This window comes from Ammospiza nelsoni, chromosome 25 (assembly GCF_027579445.1).
Source record: "Ammospiza nelsoni isolate bAmmNel1 chromosome 25, bAmmNel1.pri, whole genome shotgun sequence".
NCBI classification, from domain to species: Eukaryota; Metazoa; Chordata; class Aves; order Passeriformes; family Passerellidae; genus Ammospiza; species Ammospiza nelsoni.
In genome coordinates this window covers 1,859,063-1,883,879 of record NC_080657.1, presented here as the reverse complement: position 1 = coordinate 1,883,879, position 24,817 = coordinate 1,859,063, and the positions used below count along the sequence as shown (strand labels likewise).

The 24,817-nt window shown below is 44.2% G+C and overlaps 1 protein-coding gene across 4 annotated transcripts; it reads right to left on the bottom strand.

The window, feature by feature from the left end:
* KPNA6 (karyopherin subunit alpha 6) lies at nt 1-23,925 on the bottom strand. Of its 4 annotated transcripts, none has more exons than XM_059488869.1 (14): nt 23,895-23,925; nt 13,699-13,808; nt 12,429-12,524; nt 11,404-11,503; nt 11,044-11,138; nt 10,336-10,467; nt 10,079-10,167; nt 8,574-8,673; nt 6,667-6,830; nt 5,173-5,251; nt 4,956-5,081; nt 4,023-4,150; nt 2,212-2,390; nt 1-903 (listed from the first exon to the last, which is right to left on the bottom strand). In XM_059488869.1, the coding sequence occupies exons 1-14, from the start codon at nt 23,896-23,898 to the stop codon at nt 719-721; spliced, it is 1,587 nt and encodes a 528-aa protein (XP_059344852.1). In that variant the 5' UTR covers nt 23,899-23,925; the 3' UTR covers nt 1-718. The 4 variants fall into 4 exon arrangements, with proteins under 4 accessions (XP_059344852.1, XP_059344855.1, XP_059344853.1 ...); XM_059488872.1 differs by lacking the exon at nt 23,895-23,925 and adding an exon at nt 13,899-15,450; XM_059488870.1 differs by lacking the exon at nt 23,895-23,925 and adding an exon at nt 14,143-15,450.
* Between the last annotated feature and the right edge of the window lie 892 nt (nt 23,926-24,817).

The following is a 24,817-nucleotide window of genomic DNA, read 5'->3' as shown; positions in this document are numbered from 1 at the left end:
TTGTTGCTTTTTTTTTTTTGTTTTTGTTTTTAATCCTTGGAAATACCACTAGCAGTTCTTCAAAAAAAAAGAAAAAAAAAATCAAACAAAAAAATCTAGACAAAGGGAAGCAGCAGAAAAAAAACCCAAACTTCCCAGCAGTGAGAGAACTTCTCATTTTTTTCTGTCCATTTTCAGTATTTTTCATCAGGGAACTGGCCCTGGCTTCACCAGGACTGTCCACCTGAAGGAGGAAGGCCAGGGCTAAATTGTTGCTCTTGGCATATTTAAAGAGTCTATAATAAAGAGTAACATGTGCAAAAAAAAAAAAAAAGGAAAAAAAAAAAAAAAGGAAAAAATAAAAAAGGAAATTTAAATAGATCAAGCCAGGTTTTGCAGAATTACTGTGGCCAGAACAGCTCCCTCCTCTCTGTGTCCTCACCCAACGAGGTCAAATCTGCACTGGGGAGACACCACCACAAAGAAGAAGCCACCAAGAGGTGCCACGTGTCACCTCAGTGTCCTTCCTGCCTCCAAAGCCAAGGTGAGCAGCACCCAAAGGAACCAGGAGCAGAAATTCCCCTTCTCTCCAGGAGCTCTTGGCTTTTTGCAGAGTTTTCCTACACAGGTGCAGTGTGTGTCCAACCTTCCCAGCCAGGACCAGCAGCTGCTCTCCCAAACCTTCCAGAGAGTTTGTGGTGGGTTTTTTGGGGGGTTGTTTGAGTTTTTTCCCCCAGGATTATAGCTGGAACCCTTCCATGGGAGCCTCAGCCTGCTGGAAGATGTATTGCTGCTGGTTCTCGTCCACCTGGGGCGCCACGGCCGCGTCCTCCTCCACCCCAAAGTAGTGCTCGATCAGGTCAAAGGCTTTCTGGTAAATCTCCTGGTTCTCGTGGCTCTGCAGGAACTCCATCTTATCCAGACCTGGGGAGGAGAAAATGGAATGGGATGAGAGAAAGAAATTCGCTGTCTGTCCTCTTGTTAGCGTTCTGTGGCTGTCTCGGCTGTTTTATGGCCTGGAAAGGCTCGGGATGGCCTTGGGCAGCTCGTGCTCCAAAGGACGAGGAGAGGCTTCAGGTGTTTTCTCAGTCTTCAGTGTTTATTAGTTTTTTATCTAAAAGATTTTCTCTCAGCCTGACAGAGCACAGCATGTCAGCCATGGGCACACTGAGAGCCCCCGGGGCAGTCACTTATCTTTATACTCAAAACTACGTATACAATATTTATCATTTTTCCCCAATACCTTTCACCCTTATTGACCAGTGCACTTTTAGTAATAACCAATCCCAAAGTGCCACCACCACCACACAAGATGGAGGCTAAGAAGAAGAAGAAGAAGGACAGGACACGCCCCAATTCCTCCATCTTACTTCTCTAGACCCCCCTGTACAGAAATCCTAAACCCTGTGTTTCACTCTCTAATTAACTTATCCCTTCACCATTCACCCAGTGAAACCCTCCCGTCCTCATACAGGTGTTGTCTCCTGTGCAGGATCAAAGTCCAGCCACCAGACACTTCTGGCAACATCCCAGGACCTCCGAGCCCCCCTGAGGGATTGTCCTTGCAGTGAGCACAGAAAACATCCCAGCACACACACACTGCACCCTGAGGGACTGCAGGAATTGTCCTTGCAGGGAGAACACAAAACATCCCAGCACACACACACTGCACCCTGAGTGATTGCAGGAATTGTCCTTGCAGTGAGCACAGAAAACATCCCAGCACACACACACTGCACCCTGAGGGATTGCAGGAATTGTCCTTGCAGTGAGCACAGAAAACATCCCAGCACACACACACTGCACCCTGAGGGATTGCAGGAATTGTCCTTGCAGGCAGAACCAGGACACTCAGAGCAATGAGAGGGCACAGCAGCCACTGCCAGCTCCCAGGGAGCTCCAGACCAAAATAGGAACAAAAAAAAAATAAATCCATCAGCACCAAATTAAGTCACTCCAGGGAGAAGTCTCCCTGGATTGAAAGTGTAAATCTGGGTACAGTCAGAGCAATGTTAGCTGTCACTTTTACTTAGCTCAGCTCTTTTCTGGCTCATATTCCCACCTGGTGCAAGCCACAGATTTCAGCTTGGACTCCAGGCCAGAGTTTTTACTTCCAGGTATTTTCTCCTCACCCACTACATGAGTTTGAAAAGATTTTGGGACAAATACTGGCTATTTTGGAATACAATAAACCCTTGGAGAGAGCAGAAAATCACCCAAAACCCCACCTACCATAGGCCTCCTCAATGAGGCTGCAGTAGGGGTTGATCCCAGTCCCACTCTGGTTGGCCTCCTGCTCTCCCAGCCTCAGGATGTTCTCCAGCCCGTTGAGTGCCACCAGAACAATCTTGGAGTCCATGACAGTCAGCAGGTCACACAGGGGCTTGATACAACCCAAATTCACCAGGTACCTGCAGGGGGAGAGCAGCACCAGCATCACTGCCTGCCCAGGAGAATCACCTTTGCTCCATGGGAAAGCACAGGAGATGAGTCCAACTAAAATCCAGAAATTTACCTTAAAGGTTCATTTTGATCCGTTTATTTGCATTGCATGCAACCCTATTTTCAGATTTATTTTTTTTTCTAAGGAAAGGAGCCACTTGAAATCCAGGTGCTGCTCAAATTAAGCCCACACTGGAATCTAACCTGTCACTAAATTTGGACATTTAGCCACAACTACCCCTTCTGAAATCCAGGTGCTGCTTAAATTAAGTCAAATCCACACTGGAATTTAACCTGTCATTAAATTTGGACATTTAGCCTCAACTACCCCTTCTGAAATCCAGGTGCTGCTCAAATTAAGTCCACACTGGAATTTATTTAACCTGTCATTAAATTTGGACATTTAGCCTCAACTACCCAAATCCTCAACTGCCCAAGTGCCACTTCTGAAATCTGGGTGCTGCTCAAATTAAGCCTACATTGGAATTTTATCTGCCATTAAATTTGGTCATTTAGCCTCAACTACCCCTTCTGAAATCCAGGTGCTGCTTAAATTAAGTCAAATCCACACTGGAATTTAACCTGTCATTAAATTTGGACATTTAGCCTCAACTACCCAAATCCTCAACTATCCAACTGCCACATGTGAAATCCAGGTGCTGCTCAAATTAAGCCCACACTGGAATTTAACTTGTCTTTAAATCTAGATATTTAGCCTCAACTACCCCTTCTGAAATCCAGGTGCTGCTCAAATTAAGTCCACACTTGACCTTAACCTGTCATTAAATTTGGACATTTAGCTTCAACCACCTAAACTACTCAACTACCCCTTCTGAAATCTGGGTGCTGCTCAAATTAGGCCCACACTGGAATTTAACCTGTCACTAAATTTAGATATTTAGCCTCAACTACCCAAAGAGGGATGGAGAAAATTTGGGATTAAATTATCCTCATCCAGAAGGAAATCACAAATTACAACCCAGCTCTGCCTGGCTCAATTACTCTCTGGATTCCCTCCAAATCCCTGCTTTGCCTGGCAATTCCCCTGCAGGCAAAGCTCCCAGGAGGTGAGGAGAGGCTCAGGAGTACCTCCCCTGCTCCCAGGAGGTGAGGAGGGGCTCAGGAGTACCTGATCTGCTCCCAGGCAGTGAGGAGAGGCTCAGGAGTACCTGATCTGCTCCCAGGCAGTGAGGAGGGGCTCAGGAGTACCTCCCCTGCTCCCAGGCAGTGAGGAGGGGCTCAGGAGTACCTGATCTGCTCCCAGGAGGTGAGGAGGGGCTCAGGAGTACCTGATCTGCTCCCAGGCAGTGAGGAGGGGTTCAGGAGTACCTGATCTGCTCCCAGGCAGTGAGGAGAGGCTCAGGAGTACCTGATCTGCTCCCAGGAGGTGAGGAGAGGCTCAGGAGTACCTGATCTGCTCCCAGGCAGTGAGGAGAGGCTCAGGAGTACCTGATCTGCTCCCAGGCAGTGAGGAGAGGCTCAGGAGTACCTCCCCTGCTCCCAGGAGGTGTTCAGGAGTACCTCCCCTGCTCCCAGGCAGTGAGGAGGGGCTCAGGAGTACCTCCCCTGCTCCCAGGAGGTGAGGAGGGGCTCAGGAGTACCTGATCTGCTCGGGGGTCCCTCCTGAGGTGGCGTTGGTGATGGCCCAGGCCGCCTCTTTCCTGGTCCGGAATTCCGCCTTCTGCAGGATCTCGATCAGCACCGGGAAAATGTTGGCATCAATCACTGCCTGGCAAGAGAGGGCAGGACAGGCCTTGGCATTGGCAGCACTTCCCAAAAGGCTTCCTGAAAGAAACCTGCATTTCCATAGCCCCACGTGAAGAAATTCCCAAGCTGAAGGGTTTATTCCTCAGCCAAATCCTATTAGAAGCACATATTCTATAACCACAGCAGACAAATTCTGAAATTGCAGCAATGCTCAAAGCTCTGCTTGTGGAGGTCAGGAAAAGGACAATTAAAACTCAAGGAGCTCCAGCTCTTCCAAGGGATTGAGGATGGACAAACAGGGGCTGGATCTCCTCTAATTCCAATGATCCAGCCTGTGGGGTTCAGCCCATGTGCTGCTGTCATTCCCAATTTTATTATCCCAAAAGGCTTCCTGACAGAAACCTTCATTTCCATATCCCCATGTGAAGAACTTCCAAGCTGAAGGGATTGCTGTGGTTTATTCCTCAGCCAAATCCTATTAAAAGCAGATATTCCATAACCAGCACCCTGGAATTGCAGCAACACTGGGGGAATTCTGAAATCTCTGCTCAGTAATTAAACCTCAAGGAGCTCCAGCTCTTCCAAGGGATTGAAGATGGACAATTAGGAGCTGGATCTCCTCTAATTCCAATGATCCAGCCTCTGGGGTTCAGTCCATGTGCTGCTGCCATTCCCAATTTTATTCCCATTTTTTAGCTCATTTGGCTGCAGAGTAAGAGAAGTGAACCAATCCAGCCTCTAAGGGTCAGAAAAAGGGAAAAGCTGCAAATCCTTAATGCTGAGCCTGGAATGTGGGATCACTGCATGCAGGCTGGAGAAGACTGTACCTGGATTTGTGCTCTGTTCCCTGCTGTGATGTTGGATATGGTCCAGCACGCCTCTTTCCTGATGGACTCCTTGGGACTGCTCAATAAATGGAGGAGGCAAGGCAGGGCTGAGCAGTTTAGAATGACCTTTGGGGGGAAAAGCAAGCACAGGTGAGATCAGCAGTGGCAGGCACTGCATTCCCTGCAGGGAATTAATTATTAATTCCTCTCCTCTCACCTGGGTCTGGATGTCATCCCCTGTCACGATGTTGCCAACTGCTCTCAGAGCTGGAGAGGCCACTTTGTAATCGTTGTGCCTGCAGGAAAAGTGTGCAGAGACAAACCCAGCTCCATCAGACCACTGGGATATTCACCATGATCCCTCCCCACGATCCTATCTGTGTGATTTCCTTAGGATTTTATCCCCTGCCACACAAAACACAGGGTGAGCTGAGCATAAAGCCACTGAAAACAAAACCATTTTGTAATCGTTGTGCCTGCAGGAAAAGTGTGCAGAGACAAACCCAGCTCCATCAGATCACTGGGATATTCACCATGTTCCCTCCCCAAGATCCCATCTGCAGGATTTCCTTAGGATTCCATCCCCTGGCACACAGAACACAGCATAAAGCCACTGAAAACAAAGCTGCAGCACCTGGATATTGTTTGATCCTTTGGATCCTGCTCCTATTAAAGAGTTCTGCTCCATTTGACTCTCAAAGTTAATCTTAATTATTTCTAAGTTGGCTTCATATTTACACTCAATTCAAATTCCACCCCTCTCCTTTTCCACAGAGATTCTGGAGAAACAAAGCCAAATTGATTTCTCCTAGCCACTGTTTTTGATTTCCCTCATAACCAGGCTTCCATTTGAAATTTCAAAGCACAAAACACTCTGCAATCTTTAGGGAAATCTGGGAAAGGAGAAAGTTCTTCCCAGTTGTCTGTGCAGTTGGCCCACACTCAAAAATTGGCTGAATTTCAGAAATTTATAGGGATAATATTTGTTTTATCAATGATTTGCAGTTGTTGGGGCAGATGTTGAGACCAACACAGATATCTTTTCATGGAGCAGAGCAGAACTAGAAAATCTTCAGCTCAGGAAGCCAAACCAGCAAATCCCAGCTGTGAACCTGCTCCAGACCCTCGTGGGCCAGCTCAGGTGCCTGGATCCTGTGAGCAGGGGAGGTTTGGTGGGATTCAGATGGATTTAGATGGATTGTCACTCAGTGACAGGCTTCCATTTGAAGTTTGAGAGCACACAACACTCTGCAATCATTGAGGAAATCTGGGAAAGGAAAATGTTCTTCCCAGTTGTCTGTGCAGTTGGCCCACACTCAAAAATTGATTGAATTTCAGAAATTTATAGGGATAATATTTGTTTTATCAATGATTTGTAATTTTTGGGGCAGATGTTGAGACCAACACAGATATCTTTTCATAGTGTAGAGCAGAACTAGAAAATCTTCAGCTCAGGAAGTCAAGTCAGAAATTTATAGGGATATGTTTGCTTTATCAATGAATTTGTAGACATAATGTTTGTTTTAACAGTGAATTTGTAATTTTTGGGGCAGATGCTGAGACCAACACAGGTATCTTTTCATAGTGGAAAATCTTCAGCTGAGGAAGCCAAACCAGCAAATCCCAGCTGTGAACCTGCTCCAGACCCTCGTGGGCCAGCTCAGGTGCCTGGACCCCGTGTTTGATGGGATTTAGATGGATTGTCACTCACATTAAGAGCTCCACCAGCCTCCTGCAGACCCCAGAGTCCACCACAGCCTGGATCTTCTCGTTGGGACCATCAGACAGGTAGGACAGAGCCCAGCAGGCGTCGGCCAGCAGGTCAGAGTCACTGTTGAACAACAATCGGGACAACACTGGCAGGCAGGGGGACACCTGCAACAACAGCCACCACCCAGGGTTAGTCAGCAGGCCAGGAGCTCCACAGCTGCAGGACAATACCCCCTGCTCCTGCTCACTGCTCAGGGCAAGCCCTGCATGGCCACAGATCCCTCCCTGCACAGCTCCACAGGCACCTCGGCTTGGTTGCTGCACTTAAATTACACTGAGGAGTAACACTGAGCTTTGGGAGCTCCTTCTGCCTCTCAATGTTCACCTCAATTATTTATAATTGTTCACATTTCACTGCTCACCACAGGCTTCTCAGCTTTGATATGTGAGGTTTCATTTAAATCATGTTTTCACTTTTTAAAAATACTTTTGTGTTGCCAAAGGAGAATGAGATACCTGCTCCTGCTCACTGCTCAGGGCAAGCCCTTCATGGCCACAGAGCCCTTCTTGCACAGCTCCAAAGCCACCTCAGCTTGGTTGCTGCACTTAAATTACACTGAGGAGTAACACTGAGCTTTGGGAGCTCCTTCTGCTCCATTTCTGACTCTATGTTCACCTCAGTTATTTATAATTGTTCAGATTTCACCCCTCACCAAAGGCCTCTAAGCTTTGTGAGAGGTTTCATTTAAATCATGTTTTCACTTTTTTAAAAAACATTTTTGTTTTGCCAAAGGAGGATGTGATACCTGCTCCTGCATGGCCACAGATCCCTTCCTGCCCAGCTCCAAAGGCTCCTCAGCTTCGTTGCTACACCCAATTTACACTGAGGAGTAACACTGAGCTTTGGGAGCTCCTTCTGCCTCTCAATGTTCACCTCAATTATTTATAATTGTTCACATTTCACTGCTCACCACAGGCTTCTCAGCTTTGATATGTGAGGTTTCATTTAAATCATGTTTTCACTTTTTAAAAATACTTTTGTGTTGCCAAAGGAGAATGAGATACCTGCTCCTGCTCACTGCTCAGGGCAAGCCCTTCATGGCCACAGAGCCCTTCTTGCACAGCTCCAAAGCCACCTCAGCTTGGTTGCTACACTTAAATTACACTGAGGAGTTACAGTGGGAGTTGCTATTAAATAGTTCTGCTCCGTTTGACTCTCAAAGTTCATCTCAATTATTTCAATCTCAATTATATGTAAATATAAAATGGCTTTATATTTACACTCAATTCAGATTTCATCCCTCACTGAAGCCACCTCAGCTTGGTTGCTACACTTAGATTACATTGAAAAGTTACACTGAGCTTTAGGAGCTCCTATTAAAGAGTTCTGCTCCATTTCTGCCTCTCAGTGTTCACCACAATCATTTATAAGTGGGTTTATATTTACACTCAATTCAGATTTCAGCCCTCACCAAAGGCTTCCCAGCTTTGATGTGTGAGATTTCACTTAAATTAGCATGTTTTCACTTCTTAAAAATATTTTTGTGTTGCCAAAGGAGGATGAGATACCTGAAAAGGCAGCAGGACCTTTAGTTAGGTTCCCTGGACAGGAATTCTCACAGGAATTCTGGTTTTTAGCATTTCCAGGTCTCAGAATAGTTGTTGGTTGTAATTGAAGTCTCAAAATTCCAGAGTTCATATGGAAATTATTTAGAGAAATTTTCTAGGGAAGCCTGGGCCTGTCCCTTATTTGAGGGATGCAGAAGAAAGGTTGGGAAAAATGAAATATGCAGGAAAAACCTCAGCAGGAAAAACCTCATCCTGTTCCACAGCCCAAAATAACCCAGCCAAAGCTCCCAGTTGGGTCTTTCCCCATCTCCTGGCTGCCATCAGAGCATTTCTTCTCACCTTCTCAAATTCAGGAGGAGGACTCTTCCCTCTGCACAGGTTTGACAAGGCCCACACAGCATTTCGTGTCATTGTCAGCCTGGTGGACGTGGTGAGGAGCCTGAACACAGAATTAGCAGGGATTATTTGCCTTGATGTGGAATAGAGGGAAGCAAAAGAATTAAAACTAAAATATTTAGCTCCAGTTCAGCCCAGGAGAACATTCCCAGTCATCACCACAAATCAAGTGACACAAACTGCTCAGTCTGAGCTCAGTGGGGTGAGGAGTCAGTCTGACACCAAGCAGCAAAATCAGATATTGCGACAAAACCTCACTTTTCCAGGGTGGGATGAAGATTAATTCTTGTCAGAGAACAAGAGCCCAGGCCTGACACAATTACATTATCATTACTGTGAGGGAGGTGGTGTGAGAGACCTGATCCTGCTCCAATCCCAAAAACCCACAGCCAAGCAGAGAGCAGGAGCTGAGGGCCACCTGTGACTCCAGAGCAGCATGAAGGAGTTTCATCCACAGAATCCCACTCAGAACCAGAGGTTTGATTCCCATGGAATCTGTCAGGGATGTTATCCACAAAATCCCACTCAGAACACCAGAGGTTTGATTCCCAGGGATTCTTGTCAGGAATGTTCTCCACAAAATCCCACTCCTCTGAACCAGGTTTGATTTCCAAAGATCCCAGCATTGCCAGGAAATCTGTAGGGAATGTTCTCCACAAAATCCCACTCCTCTGAGGAAGAGGATTGATTCCCTGGGACTCTGTCCAGGAATATTATTCACAGAATCCCACTCCTCTAAACCAGATTTGATTCTGAAGGATCCCACAGTGCCAGGGAATCTGTAAGGAATGTTCTCCACACAATCCCACTCCTCTGAGGCCGAGGTTTGATTCCCAGGGAGCCCAGAGTGACAGGGACTCTGTAAGGAATGCTATCCACAGAATCACACTCAGAATCTGAGGTTTGATTACCAGGGAATCTCTAAGGAATGTTATCCACAGAATCTCACTCAGAACCAGAGATTTGATTCCCAGAGATCCCACAGTGCCAGGGATTCTGTCAGGAATGTTATCAACAAAATCCCACTCCTCTGAAGCAGAGGATTGATTCCCTGGAACTCTGTCAGGAATATTATGCACAGAATCCCACTCCTCTAAACCAGATTTGATTCTCAGGGATCCCACAGTGCCAGGGACTCTGTCAGGAATGCTATCCACAGAATCACACTCAGAATCTGAGGTTTGATTACCAGGGAATCTCTAAAGAATGTTAGCCACAGAATTTCACCTAAAACCAGAGTCTTGATTCCCAGGGAATCTGCAGGGAATGTGATCCACAAAATCCCACTCCTCTGAACCAGGTTTGATTTCCAGAGATGCCAGCACTGCCAGGGAATCTTTGAGGAATGTTCTCCACACAATCCCACCCTTCTGAAGCAGGTTTGATCCCCTATCCATGGCCCAGCTCCAACCCTGCTCCCTGGTCCAGAACTGCTCATGGCTACTCACATTAACAAGGGAGGGAGAATGGCACAGTTCAGGACATAATCTCTGCACACAGAGCTGTCTCCAGCAATGTTCCCCAACGCCCAGACAGCCTGGAAGGAAACACCAACAGCTTCAGCACCCAATTTCTGACAGGGACACACAGGCAGTGCGCTGAAAAAGCAATTTTCCTGCATCTCCAGGCAGCTGGGATCACTCCATTTAAACAGTGCATTTTGAATTTGTGGTTCTCAAAATCCCAGAGTGAGGAGGGATCTTACCTGCTCCTGAACATCCTCAAAGTCAGAGTTTAGGAGCTCTATGAAGATGGGAACTGCCCCAGCCTCGATGACGATTTTGGTTTGTTGGGAGGTGCCTGAGGCAATGTTTGTCAGAGCCCATGCAGCCTCAAACTGGAAGGAGGGAAAAAGGGAATAAAATCAGCTTGATCCAGAAAAAGAAAGGAATGAAACCAGCCTGATTAAGAAAAATAAAGGAATAAAATCAGTGTGATTAAGAAAAATAAAGGAATAAAAGCAGCCTGATTCAGAAAAATAAAGGAATAGAATCAGCCTGATTCAGAAAAATAAAGGAATAAAACCAGCCTGATTCAGCAAAATAAATAAAAGCAGCCTGATTCAGAAAAATAAAAGAATAAAATAAGCGTGATTCAGAAAAATAGATAATAAAATCAGCTGAATTAGGTGATTTTTGCCAGAATTAAATTAATTCTTTTGCCAGAATTAAATTATTTTCTTGCCAGAATTAATTTTTTTTTTTGGTCAGAATTAAATTATTTTTCCAATAATTTAATTCAGAGCAATTTACAATTTATTTATTTTGCCTGAGCATTACAGCATTACAGTTTTGTCTTCTCCCATAGATCACATTTTTGGGGTTCAAAATATCAGCTTCCCCTCACAGCACCTGTGGGTTCACAGGATAAACAGCTCCACACCCTGAAGAATTGATAACAGAATTTCCTTTACCTGTAATGTGCAATTTTCACTTCTTTTCAGGAATTCCACGAACCTCTCCACCACTCCCTGAGTGTTTATCACCTCATCTATTGGAGGATTTGGCTCTGAAACAACAAGGCAGTGTCAGGGAGTGAACAGGGGATTAACAAACCTGAAATGTTAATTTAATTATCTCAAATTGGGCTGAACTCATCAGGGCAGCTTGGCAGAATTATTTTCTGTACAAATCACAACTGGCAATCATCAGTAATACAAAATATTATCATATTTCTCAATTATGGACATTTTTTCTCCCAACCTGCAAAGTTTTGTGCACAAATCCCTGTAAAAGGCTCTGTTGGATCTTGGGTAGGAATGAATTATTTTTACCTTTGGAAAGTAATTTCCTGAATTTCTGAGTGGTTGCTAACTGGAGGTCAGGGTCATCTGAGAAAAGCATCTCCACCATCTCTCCTGTGATCAATCCCTCCTGGAAAGAGGCAGAGGAAACAGAAATTGTTTCATTTCACACTGGGATTATTCCAGACATCACATCCTACAATTTGGGCTTAAACAGAAATCCAAAGATTCAAACCTGGGGATGCCAGCACAGCAGAAATCCCCCAGTTCACATTTGCAATGCTGGGGGGAATGGGATAAAAGGGAAAGAGGGGATAAAATGGAATAAAAGAACACTGGAGGAGGATTTTGAGAATTTTGCAGCTGGAAATAACCCTTGATAAACCAAAGTGGGTAATGGAATGAGGATTTCCTGGCATGGTCTGAGCTTTGCTGGGCTCATGGATCCATTGGTGTCCCTCTGCATCCTTCAGGAATGAATTTTCCCTTCAGGAATGAATTTTGCCCCTCAGGAATGAATTTACCCCCTCAGGAATGAATTTCCCCCCTCAGGAATGAATTTCCCCCCTCAGGAATTAATTTCCCCCCTCAGGAATTAATTTCCCCCCTCAGGAATTAATTTCCCCCCTCAGGAAGAAATTTCCCCCCTCAGGAAGAAATTTCCCCCCTCAGGAAGAAATTTCCCCCCTCAGGAAGAAATTTCCCCCCTCAGGAAGAAATCTCCTCTTCGCATTTTAGCCAAGGGTTTATGGCTGTTCCAGCTGCCAGCACCAATTTACACAAACATTCTTGAAAATAAGGGAATAAAACCACTGGATTTTGGCAGTTCCATGCAAGCACAGAATCCCAGGATGGTTTGGGGTGGAAGAAGCTTAAAAATAATTCCGTTCCAAGGGCAGGGACACCTTCCACTACCCCAGGGTGCTCCAACCCCATCAAATCTGGGATAATTCCAGGGATGAGGCAGCCACAGCTTGTGTGGAATTCTCTGCAGAGCCCCAAAACATGAAATTAAATTTAATTTAATTAATTAAATCTGTTTGAAGGCATCTTACCCCACACGTTGTGGAAGTGACATAGGAATCCACCAGGAGAGTGTCAAACATGGAGTCATCCTCATTGATCAGCTCCACATTCCTTCTTTTGAAGAGCTGGTGGGGAGCAGAACACAGGGGTTGTTATTAGAAAATAACCATGAACAGGCTCCACAACTCGATTTTCTTGTTCCTCAACCAAGATTCCTCCTGGACTGAGGTAACCTGAATAAAAAGGGGTCATTAATAGCAGCTCTGCACTCCCAGGGCTGGTCTGGCACACAAACTAAATGGTAATTCTTGCTCTCAGATATGAAAATATCCAAATCACTGAGCCACCAGGGAAGGCAAGTGCAGAACTTGACCAAAATCAGGAAAAATGGGCAAAAAAGTAGCTTGGATAGGTGCTAATAAAGGAAATATTTAGTTCCAGAGATATCACTTGGGAATCACCTCGTGCTGCCAAAAAAGAAATGCACCCAGGGTTAAGTCCATACTTGCACTTGCTCTTCCTGCTTTTCCAGGAAATAATCCCATTTACTAATTATAGCTAAAATAAACCCACCACCACCTTTAAAATCAAAGATCTGTGGAAAAAAAACCCAAAAACAAAACCAAAAAACCCCAAACCAAACAAAAAACAACTCGAATAGCCCAAGAACAAAATGCTTGGGAAGCTTTCTATGTGAACTGGGCCCAGAGAAAAAAAAAAAAAAAAGAGAAAAAATCAAGATCTCGGTTAGAACAGAAAAAAATGACTGGAAATGAAGTTTAATGCACAGATCCTTGAAAATTGCTGTGTTAAGACTGACACAGCGTCTCCAGGTGAGTTACCTGCTGCAAGATCTCAGAACACAATAAAATAAAGATTGCAAACAAACTTTAATGCACAGATCCTTGAAAATTGCAACAGTTAAGGCTGACCCAGCCTTTCCAGGTGAGTAACCTGAAAGATCTCAGTCAGAACAGGAAAAATAAAGTCTGCAAACAAAGTTTAATGCACAGATCCTTGCAGGTTCCAGCAGTTAAAGCTGACCCAGTTCGCTGAGGGGGGGGTGAGTTACCTGCAAGATCTCAGTCAAAAAAGAAAACATAAAGACTGCAAATAAAGTTTAATGCACAGAAACTTGCAGGTTCCAGCAGTTAGGGCTCACCCAGCCTGCTCAGGTGGGTGAGTTACCTACTGTAAGATCTCAGAACAGAAAAAATTACTCCACAAAAACTTTAATGGACAGGATGTTGAAGATTGCAGCAGTTAGGGCTGACCCAGGCTGCTGAGGGGGTGATTTACCTGCTGCTCCCGTTTCTGCTTTCTCAGCTGAATCCCCTCCTCCTCCCTCCTCCTGCGCATCTCCTCGGGGTTCAGGGCTTTGTTCTTGTAGCTCTTCATTCGATAGTTTTCTGTGAAAACAGGAGCAATTCTGCAATTCTGCCTCAGGGCTCCTGCACCGCCTCTCTGTGTCCTTCCCATGGGATAAACCGATGGAATACCTTTATTTACTCCTTGGTTTTCAGAGAAATTCCTATTTCCCTGCTAGCAGCACAGCATTTTCCACAGATATTTATTCCCAGAGAGCAAAATTAAGGAATATATAACATGAAGGAGTTTATAACAACCCCAGAGCAGAGCTACAGTGAGGGACAGCCCCTGTGTCCCACCAGGTGTTCAGGACCTGACCCATTTCTGACAAATGCAGATTCCAAATTGCATTCTGACAAATGCAGCAATTCCAACCTGATTCCTACAGAATTTCCCTCCAAGTTTGTTTTTTCTTCCTCCCAGCCAGGGAAGGGAAACTCCAATTTCTGGCACAGCTGAAGGCAGCCAGGGCCAAGCTGTAACTGAGGACGGCAACCCCTGACTGCCCCAGCCTGGCAGGAATTCCCCAAACTCTCCCATTTCTCACAATTTTTCCACATTTTTGCCTTTCTCAGGATAAACCTCAGAGGCTCAACAAGCCCTGAACCGAGTTACTCCTTCAGAACTCATTTGAAAAGCAATATTTTTGGGTTTTTTTCCCAGCTGCAAGGAGGAAGTTTGCAGTTTTATCTCCTCCTCATTTCATGCCTGAGGCACCCTGAGCCCTGTGGCTCACAGAAAGTTTCAGTCTCACTTATCAACAACCTCCAGCCACTCTGGAGCCCTTCCAAGATCAACTGCACAAGTGTCAGACCCAAAAGTCCACAGCAAACACAAGAAAAAAACACCTAAATACAAATATCCAGCTTTTCATTACTAAGAAGAGAGAAAACAACTGGGAAAAAAAAATATTTTAACAGGAGAGGAAACAAAACACTTTCAGTTCTTTGATTTCCCAAAACCAGCTAAAAACACACCAAAAAAGAGAGAAATTTACAGACTTTAGGAGTTTATAGCTGACCATACAATAGCCAGGTGCCAACTTTCATTTAGAAATGTATTTAAGCAGCACTGTTATGTTTTTATTCGTATTTCCACCCCATTGTTATGTTTTTGTTTGTATTTCATGCAGCCACAGGGAAGAGGAAGAGCTGACAGCTGAGTTCTCCAAACAAATTAAGAATTTTAATCCCCCTTTAGGAAAGCAAAGCCTCCAATTAAAAGGTGGTTTTGAGGAAGAGGAGGAAGAGAAGTGAGGAAGCCCAGGATCCCCAGGAGTGCCATAAATAGCCAAGGGACACATGAGAGCTCAGCTGCCTCCAAACCCAGCTCAGGAACACTCAGCACCCCATCCTTTAAGGTTTTTTTTTGTCCCATAACCCTCATCCTGCAGGGAAACCCCAAAAAGAATTCCTTAGGGCTGCTTGTCACAATCCAAGCCTGCCTCTTTTTAAATTTTTTTTTTCAAGACAAGAAAAATTCACTTTCAATGTTTTCTTCACTGCTGAAGGGAGCTGAGTCACGACTTGAGGACAGTAGGACTGTCCTCAAATTCCTCCAGCTGTCAAAGAATTACAAGTCCAAGCTGCCCCACTCATAAATTGGAAGATGAGAAGGTATTTCTCACTTAAAATAAAGGAAAAATGAGGTAAAATTTTGACTTTGAAAGTTCAGCAGGGCATTTAAATCAAATCCCTGTAAATGCAGCACCAGCTCCAGCAGGAAGCCCTGGGAGCTGAATCACCACAGGATTTTGTCTTCACTGAGGGTAAAAAATTCCAAAATCACTCCAGCTGTCAAAGAATTACAAGCCCAAGCTGCTCCACTCATAAATTGGAGGATGAGAAGGTATTTCCCACTTAAAAGAAAGGAAAACGAGGAGAAAATTTGATTTTGGTGGCTCAGGAGAGCACTCAAATCAAATCCCTGTAAATGTAGCACAAAGAACAGCAGGAAACTGGAATTCCAGAATTGTTACTCCAACAGCTTCTGGATGCTCCTGGGTTGGGAATTTATTTTTTTTCAAGGCAAGAAAAATTTGATTTCAACATTTCCTTCACTGTGAAGCCCTGGGAGCTGAGTCACTGCAGGATTTTGTCTTTACTGAGGGGAAAAAATTCCTCCAGCTGCCAAAGAATTACAATTCCAAGCTGCCACACAAACTGGAGGATGAGAAGGTATTTCCCACTTAAAAAAAAAGGAAAAACGAGGTGAAATTTTAACTTGGAAGGCTCAGGAGGGCACTCAAATCAAAGCCCTGTAAATGCAGCACAAAGAACAGCAGGAAACTGGAATTCCAGAATTGTTACTCCAACAGCTTCTGGATGCTCCTGAGGGGGGAATTTTTTTTATTTCAAGACAAGAAAACCTTGAAAGCAAATCTTCCTTCACTATGAAGCCCTGGGAGCTGAGTCACTGCAGGATTTTGTCTTCACTGAGGGAAAAAAATTCCCCCAGCTGTCAAAGAATTACAACTCCAAGCTGCTACACAAACTGGAGGATGAGAAGGTATTTCCCACTTAAAAACAAGGAAAACGAGGAGAAAATTTGATTTTGAAGGCTCAGGAGGGCACTCAAATCAAACCCCTGTAAATGCAGCACAAGCTCCAGCAGGAAACTGGTATTTTCAGTAACAATTCCAGAATTGTTACTCCAACAGCTTCTGGATGCTCCTGGGTGGGGAATTTTTTTTATTTCAAGACAAGAAAAATTTGATTTCAACATTTCCTTCCCTGTGAAGCGCTGGGAGCTGAGTCAGGGCCAAGGCAGTGCCAGACCTGACCTGGCCCTTCTGGAGCCCAATGTCCCTTCCCAGGGGACATTCCAGGAATGCCCCACAGGGACCTTCCCGAGGTGGCTCTGAGCCCACAGCAGGGCTGGCACTAATAAATAATCATTTATTTAATAAATGTGGAAATAAATCCACCTGAGGAGCTCCAGCAGCACCAATCTGCCCACTGGGACATGGGGACATCCCCAGATCTCAGGGACCTCCAAAGGACCTTTCACTCAAATCTTCCCTTGGGATGGGATAAAGTTGGTGATTTATAATTTAAATTCCTACATAAATTTATTTTAAACTTTAAAATAAAGTAAAATAAAATGTATTTCATTTATATATTTAATAAAATGAAATTTAAAAATTTAAACTTTAAAATTGATTTGAAACTTTATTTGAAACTATTTAAATTCCTAGACAAATTTATTTTAAACTTTAAAATAAAGTAAAATAAAATGTATTTCATTTATATATTTAATAAAATGAAATTTAAAAATTTAAACTTTAAAATTGATTTGAAACTTTATTTGAAACTATTTAAATTCCTAGACAAATTTATTTTAAACTTTAAAATAAAGTAAAATAAAATGTATTTCATTTATATATTTAATAAAATGAAATTTAAAAATTTAAACTTTAAAATTGATTTGAAACTTTATTTGAAACTATTTAAATTCCTAGACAAATTTATTTTAAACTTACTTTAAAATTTAAACTTTATTTTAACGTAAAACAAAATGTATTTATTTTATTATAATAATATATTTTTTTTAAATTTTAAACTTACTTTAAAATTTATCTGAAACTTTATTTAAACTCCTAGACCAATTTATTTCAAACTTATTTTAAACTTTAGAATAAAACACAATTTATTTATTTATTTTATTAAAATAAAATAAACTTGAAAATTTTAAACTTTAAACTTTATTTGAAACTTTATTTTAAACTATTTCAACTCCTAGTTAAACTTACTTTAAACTTTACTTTAAACTTTAAAATAACGTAAGATTTATTTATTTTATTAAAATAAACTTGAAAATTTTAAACGTTACATTTTATTTTCAACTATTTAAACTCCTAGACAAATTAATTTTAAACTTATTTTAAACTTTAAAATAAAGTAAAAATAAAAGAAAATTTATTTATTTAATTAAAATAAAATAAAGATTAAATTTTATTTTAAACTGTATTTTAAGCTATTTAAACTCCTAGACAAATTTATTTCAAACTTATTTTAAACTTCAAAATAAAGTAAAATAAAAGAAAATTGATTTAAATACTTTATTTTATTAAAATAAAATAAACTTTAAAATTTATATTAAACTTTATTTTAAACTATTTAAATTCCTAGAAAAATTGATTTTAAATGTATTTTAACTTATTTTAAACTTTAAAATAAAGTCTAAAAGTTACTTATTTAATTTATTTAATTAAAATAATATAATCTTTAAAAGTTTAAACTTGATTTTAAATTTTAAAATAAATTTTAAACTATTTAAACTCGTAGACAAATTGCAGTAAAATAAATGGATGAACTGCTGAGTTTCACCTCATTCCTCATTTATCTCCAATCCCTGAAATCCCACAGGATCCTCCCATCATCAACATCTCCAGAGGACTCTTCTAGAAAGAAAAATCAATTTATTAAATGAACTGAAACCCTAGAAAAAGAAGACTAAATCATCTGGACTGCTTAAATACAAATCAAATGAATAACTCCATAAAAATAATGTGTGAAAGAACAGCTCGAGCGGAAATCAGTCAAAATCACTTTTTTTAGGGTCACCAAGAGTTTTGCAGTGAATTAATAGGAAAAAAAATAAAAGGAAAAATTCACTCTGTTTGCTCAGAAGACACAACAAACGAAACTAAACAGGAGAAGAGCCACACAAAAATAAAAATGCTGTTAAATAACCCCCGGCAGCGGGGATGTGCTATCGGCCTGGAATGTGCAGCGCTCACAGGGAAGGGACAGAAAGTTCTCTGGGGGAAGCTCAGGGCAGGCAGAGCTCGCTGCTCTGTGCCAGGGCTACAACAAAATCAGGAATCTTCTGGAATGTCCCTGATCTGCTGGGGAATTCAGCACTGCTCAGTCCATCCCAAAAACTGCGGGCTTTAAGCTCTCCTCAAGCTGCTTCGTGTCCCAGGGTTAAAACAAAATCAGGAATCTTCTGGAATGTCCCTGATCTGCTGGGGAATCCAGCACTGCTCACTCCATCCCAAAAACTGCGGGCTTTAAGCTCTCCTCAAGCTGGTTCTTTGCTCAGGGTTAAAATAAAATTAGGAATCCTTTTCAAATATCCCTGCCCCAGAATCCAGCACTGCTCAGTCCAGTTCTCAAAGCTTCCAACTCCTGATTTATCTTTTCTTGAGGGTTTTAAGTCCTCTTCAAGCTGGTTCGTTGCTCAGGGTTAAAACAAAATTAGGAATCTTTTGGAATGTCCCTGATCTGCTGGGGGATCCAGCACTGCTCAGTCCATCCCAAAAACTGCGGGCTTTAAGCTCTCCTCAAGCTGCTTCGTGTCCCAGGGTTAAAACAAAATTAGGATTCTTTTTGGAATGTCCCTACTCTGCTGGATAAAAAACCCAGCACTCCTCAGTCCAGTTCTCAAAGTTTCCTACTCCTGATTTATCATTTCTTGAGGGCTTTAGGTTCTCTTCAAGCTGCTTTGTGTCCCAAGGTTAAAACAAAATTAGGATTCTTTTTGGAATGTCCCTACTCTGCTAGATAAAAAACCCAGCACCCCTCAGTCCAGTTCTCAAAGCTTCCAACTCCTGATTTATCTTTTCTTGAGGGTTTTAAGTCCTCTTCAAGCTGGTTCGTTGCTCAGGGTTAAAACAAGATTAGGAATTCTTTTCAAATATCCCTGTCCCAGAATCCAGCACTGCTCAGTTCAGTTCTCAAAGTTTCCCACTCTTGATTTATCTTTTCATCCCAAATTTTGAGGGTTTTAAGTTCTCTTCAAGCTGGTTCATCGCTCAGGGTTAAAACAAAATTAGGAATCTTTTGGAATGTCCCTGATCTGCTGGGGAATCCAGCAACTCCTCAGTCCATCCCAAAATTTGGGGGCTTTAAGCTCTCCTCAAGCTGTTTCGTGTCCCAGGGTTAAAACAAAATTAGGAATCCTTTTCAAATATCCCTGCCCCAGAATCCAGCACTGCTCAGTCCAGTTCTCAAAGTTTCCCACTCCTGATTTATCTTTTCATCCCAAATTTTGAGGGTTTGAAGTTCTCCTCAAGCTGGTTCGTGTCCCAGGGTTAAAACAAGATCAGAAATCCTTTTGGAATGTCCCTGACCTGTTGGAAAAAGAACTCAGCACTCCTCAGTCCAGTTCTCAAAGCTTTCTACTCCTGATTTATCATTTCATCCCAATATTTAAGGGTTTATAAGTTCTCCTCAAGCTGGTTGATGTCCCAGGGTTAAAACAAGATTATTAAGATATATTATAATATATATACATGTAATATATTATTATAAGGATCCTGGTGAGATCCTGACAAGCAGGATCATTTTAAATGATCTCAGGAATCTTTTTGGAATGTCTCTGCCTTGCTGGAAAAGGAATCCAGCAACTCCTCAGTTCAGTTCTCAAAGCTTCCTATCCCCGATTTATGTTTTCTTGAGGGTTTTAAGTTCTCTCCAAGCTGCTTTGTGTCCCAGGGTTAAAACAAGATTAGGAATCCTTTTGGAATATCCCTGCTCCAGAACCCAGCAACTCCTCAGTCCAGTTCTCAAATCTACTCCTGATTTGATCTTTTCATCCCAAAATTTGAGGGTTTTAAGTTCTCTTCAAGCTGGTTTGTGTCCCAGGGTTAAAACAAGATTAGGAATCTTTTTGGAATGTCCCTTCCCTGCTAACCCAGCAACTCCTCAGTCCAGTTCTCAGTTTCCCACTCCTAATTGGATTTTTTTCATCCCAAAATTTGAGGGTTTTAAGTTCTTTTCAAGTTGGTTTATCCATTCAGATTTCCCTCCAAAACTGACTGATCAGGCACAAGTGTGAGCTGAGAACAGCCCCTAAAAAAGGGAAAAACTTCAACTGAATCCACTCAAACTCAAGCCAGGAGAGTTCCAGATTAAAAGCAAGCAGAGATAATTACAGAGGAAAATGAAATTCCAGTAAATCCAGGGGAAAATGAAATTCCAGTAAATCCATCCTTCCCAACATGTGCTTTCCCTCAGAACCAAGCAGTTCTGTGTGATTTGCTAAGCAGATTTACCTGGAGCTCAGCAGGACTGAAAGCCTGAAGGAATCAGGACTTTCACTCTTGCAGGATTTCAATGATCAAACTCTCCCCCTTGCCAAAGTTCACGTTTGCTGTGCTGAACTAAACAAACAAAGCAAAGCAGCCAATTCTCTGGGAAATTCATCAGCCATGGGGTTTTATTGAGAATTGAGCATTAACTCCACTGCTCCATGGGTTAAACAGCACTAAAAATGGCATTTAAAGGGGTCATTTGCATGGCAAACTGAATGAACTGATGATAATTTCCAAAAGTATCATTAACTTGAAATAATGAAAAAAAACCCCAGCCTTAGCTTGTTTAAAAATAATAAAGTTACATGAGGATAATTTAAACAAGGGGAGATTCAATTCTTATGGGGTGGGAAGCTCCTGTGCACAAAGTTCTCAGCTCCACACAAAACTAAAATTCTCAGCTCCACAGAAAACATAAAACTAAAATTCTCAGCTCCACATAAAACTAAAATTCTCAGCTCCACATAAAACATAAAACTAAAATTCTCAGCTCCATATAAAACATAAAACTAAAAGTCTCAGCTCCACACAAAACTAAAATTCTCAGCTCCACACAAAACTGAAATTCTCAGCTCCACACAAAACTGAAATTCTCAGCTCCACACAAAATATAAAACTAAAATTTTCAACTCCACATAAAACACAAAACTAAAATTCTCAGCTCCACATAAAACATAAAACTAAAATTCTCAGCTCCACACAAAACTGAAATTCTCAGCTCCACACAAAACTGAAATTCTCAGCTCCACACAAAATATAAAACTAAAATTTTCAACTCCACATAAAACACAAAACTAAAATTCTCAGCTCCACATAAAACATAAAACTAAAATTCTCAGCTCCACATAAAACTCAAATTCTCAGCTCCACATAAAACTCAAATTCTCCGCTCCACATAAAACTAAAATTCTCAGCTCCACACAAAATATAAAGCTAAAATTTTCAACTCCACATAAAACACAAAACTAAAATTCTCAGCTCCACACTAAACTAAAATTCTCAGCTCCACACCAAACATAAAACTAAAATTCTCAGCTCCACACAAAACTGCCCCAAGAATTTCCAGACATTCCCAGCAGGCCTCAGGACATTTTTCTCCTCAGAGCTGCCACTCCAGGTTTTACATCTGAAGCCATAAATGAATTTTTCCAAGCTGTCCAGGGCAGCAGCCACACACAGAGCTGGTCACTGATTTCTCCTGCAGCACCACAGGAGGGTTTGGAGGGGGCAGAAAAGTTCCTGGACAAGTAAGATGATTTTTAATGATCATTTTTAAATTATTACAGAGCATTTTTGAAGGTTCCCTGGTTTGGAAGGAGATAAAAACTCCTCCAGTGCCACCCCTGCCATGGGCAAGGACATTTTCCACTGTCCCAGGCCTGGCCTGGGATAATTCCAGCCACAGCTTTTCTGGGAAATCCATCCCAGCCCCTCAAAATGAAGAATTTCTTCCCAAAATCCAACCTAAATTTGTCACTTCAAAGCCATTAATCTTCTGAAGCAGCTCTGGTTAAAAGACAACATTGCAGGTGGAAAACGGAAACATTTTAATCTTTATTTTCAGAAGATCCTCAAAAAATATATAAATAAATAAAATAAAATCAACCTTTCCTCCCTGAGCTGGGCCCTCCCACATCAAGCAAACCAAAACTAAAAGCTGCTGGAATTAAAACATTTTTTGAAGAGGAAACACCAAGCTGGGATTTATTCGAGGGGACAGAGACCTGTCTGCAGCAGATGCCATTGGTGTGGTGTCACCCAGGGTGGCACAGGGACACCAGGGTGGCACTGAGGGCTCAGCACGGGGTTTTTAATAAAAACCCCATCACCCAGAACCCAGGAGAGGTTTGTGGGGTGCTGCCCTGAACCCCGAGCTCTGGGGGAGCTCAGAACTGAAATCCAGCATTGGGGGAAGAATTTAAATGGAGCAGGGACCTGAGAGCCAGGTGAGACCCCAAACACCCCAAAGTGACACCCCAAAACCGGGCTCTTACAGCTCTCACATCCCAGAGCCGGGGGGCTGCAGCGCTGACACCCCAAAACCTGGGGTATCTCACCCTGGCACCCCAAAACCCGGGGTATTTCACCCTGGCATCCCCAAACTTGGGCTCTTACAGCCCTAACACCCCCAAATCCAGGCACTGCAGCCCTGACACCCCAAAACCTGGGTATTTCACCCTGGCACCCCCAAACTTGGGCTCTTACAGCCCTGACACCCAAACCTGGGTTATCTCACCCTTACACCCCCAAATCCAGGGTAACTCACACTGGCACCTCCAAACCTGGGTAATGCAGCCCTGGCATCCCCAAACTCGGGGTATCTCACCCTGGCACCCCCAAACTCGGGGTATTGCTACCTGGTACCCCCAAAACCAGGGCACTGTAGCCCTGGCACCATCAAACCCGGGCTGTTTCACCCTGGCACCCCCAAACTCGGGGTATCTCACCACAAACCCGGGGTATCTCACCCTGGCACCCCCAAACTCGGGGTATTCCTACCTGGTACCTCCAAACCTGGGTAATGCAGCCCTGGCGACCCCAAACCCGGGCTATCCCACCCTGGCACCCCAAACCCGGGGTACCCCACCCCAAACCCGGGCTATCCCACCCTGGCACCCCAAACCCGGGGTACCCCACCCCAAACCCGGGCTATCCCACCCTGGCACCCCAAACCCGGGGTACCCCACCCCAAACCCGGGCTATCCCACCCTGGCACCCCAAACCCGGGGTACCCCACCCCAAACCCGGGCTATCCCACCCCGGCTCCCCCCGCAGCTCCCGCCCCACCCCGGAGCTCCCCAAAGGCGCTGCCCGAAGCGGCCACAACCCCCGGGCCGCCTTCACCGGGAGTCCCCAGAGACGCCCCCGGCCCCCGGAGCGGCCCCGGGATGACTCAGCGGCCGCGCCGGCCCCGCCGCCCTCAGCCCCGGCAGCGCCCGGGACGCCGGTGAGAGGCGAGGGCGGCGGCAGCGCGGTGCTGACGGGCTGTGCGCGCTTCCCGACCTCGGGGCGGCTTCTCCGGCTCCACCCTAACCCCTCGGCCGTGCCCGGAGCTCCCCGGGCCGCGCCCGCCCCTCGGGGCCCTCACCCATCGCGGCGGCTGCGGCGGCGGCTCCGGGGCTGGCGGCGGCGGCCAAAATATGGCGGCGGCGGGCGGGGCGCGGGCTGGACGGCGGCCGCGAGGGCCCAAAGCTGTGAGCGCGGAGCGGGCGGCTGTGGTTCTAGGGCGCCCCCAGCGAGCGGGAGGGGAACTGCAGGGGCTGTCGCGTCCTGTCACCCGTGTCCCCTCACTCGTGTCCTGTCACCCGTGTCCCCTCACTCGTGTCCCCTCACTCGTGTCCTGTCATCTCTGTCCTGTCACCCGTGTCCCCTCACTCGTCTCCCCTCACTCGTGTCCTGTCACCCGTGTCCCCTCACTCGTGTCCTGTCATCTCTGTCCTGTCACCCGTGTCCCCTCATTCGGGTTCTGTCACCTCTGTCCTGCCACTTGTGTCCTGTCATTTGTGCCCTGTCACTCATGTCTTGTCATTCGCATTCTGTCACTTCTCTCCTGTCACTCGTGTCCCCTCACTCGGGTTCTACCCCCTCTATCCTGTCACTCATGTTCCTTCCCTCGTTTCCCCTCTGTCCTGTCACTCGTGTCCCCTCACACGGGTTCAGTCACTTCTGTCCTGTCACTCGTGTTCCCTCTCATGTCCCCTCTGCCCTGTCACTCGTGTCCCGTTCCCTTGCCTGCAGGAAGGAGGAGCTGCTGCAGCCCAGCACTGCCCCGGGCAGATCCCTGAGGGTTTTATGGGGTCACTCAGAGCCCCGAAAATTGGGGGGCAGAGTTTGAGGACTGACTGGTTTTATGGGGTCATTCGAAGCACTGAAAAGTGAAGGACAGAGTTTGAGGACTGGGTAGATTTATGGGGTCACTCAGAGCCCTGAAAACTGGGGGACAAAGTTTGAGGACTGGCTTGTTTTATGGGGCCACTCAGAGTTCTGAAAAGTAGGGACAGAATTTGAGGA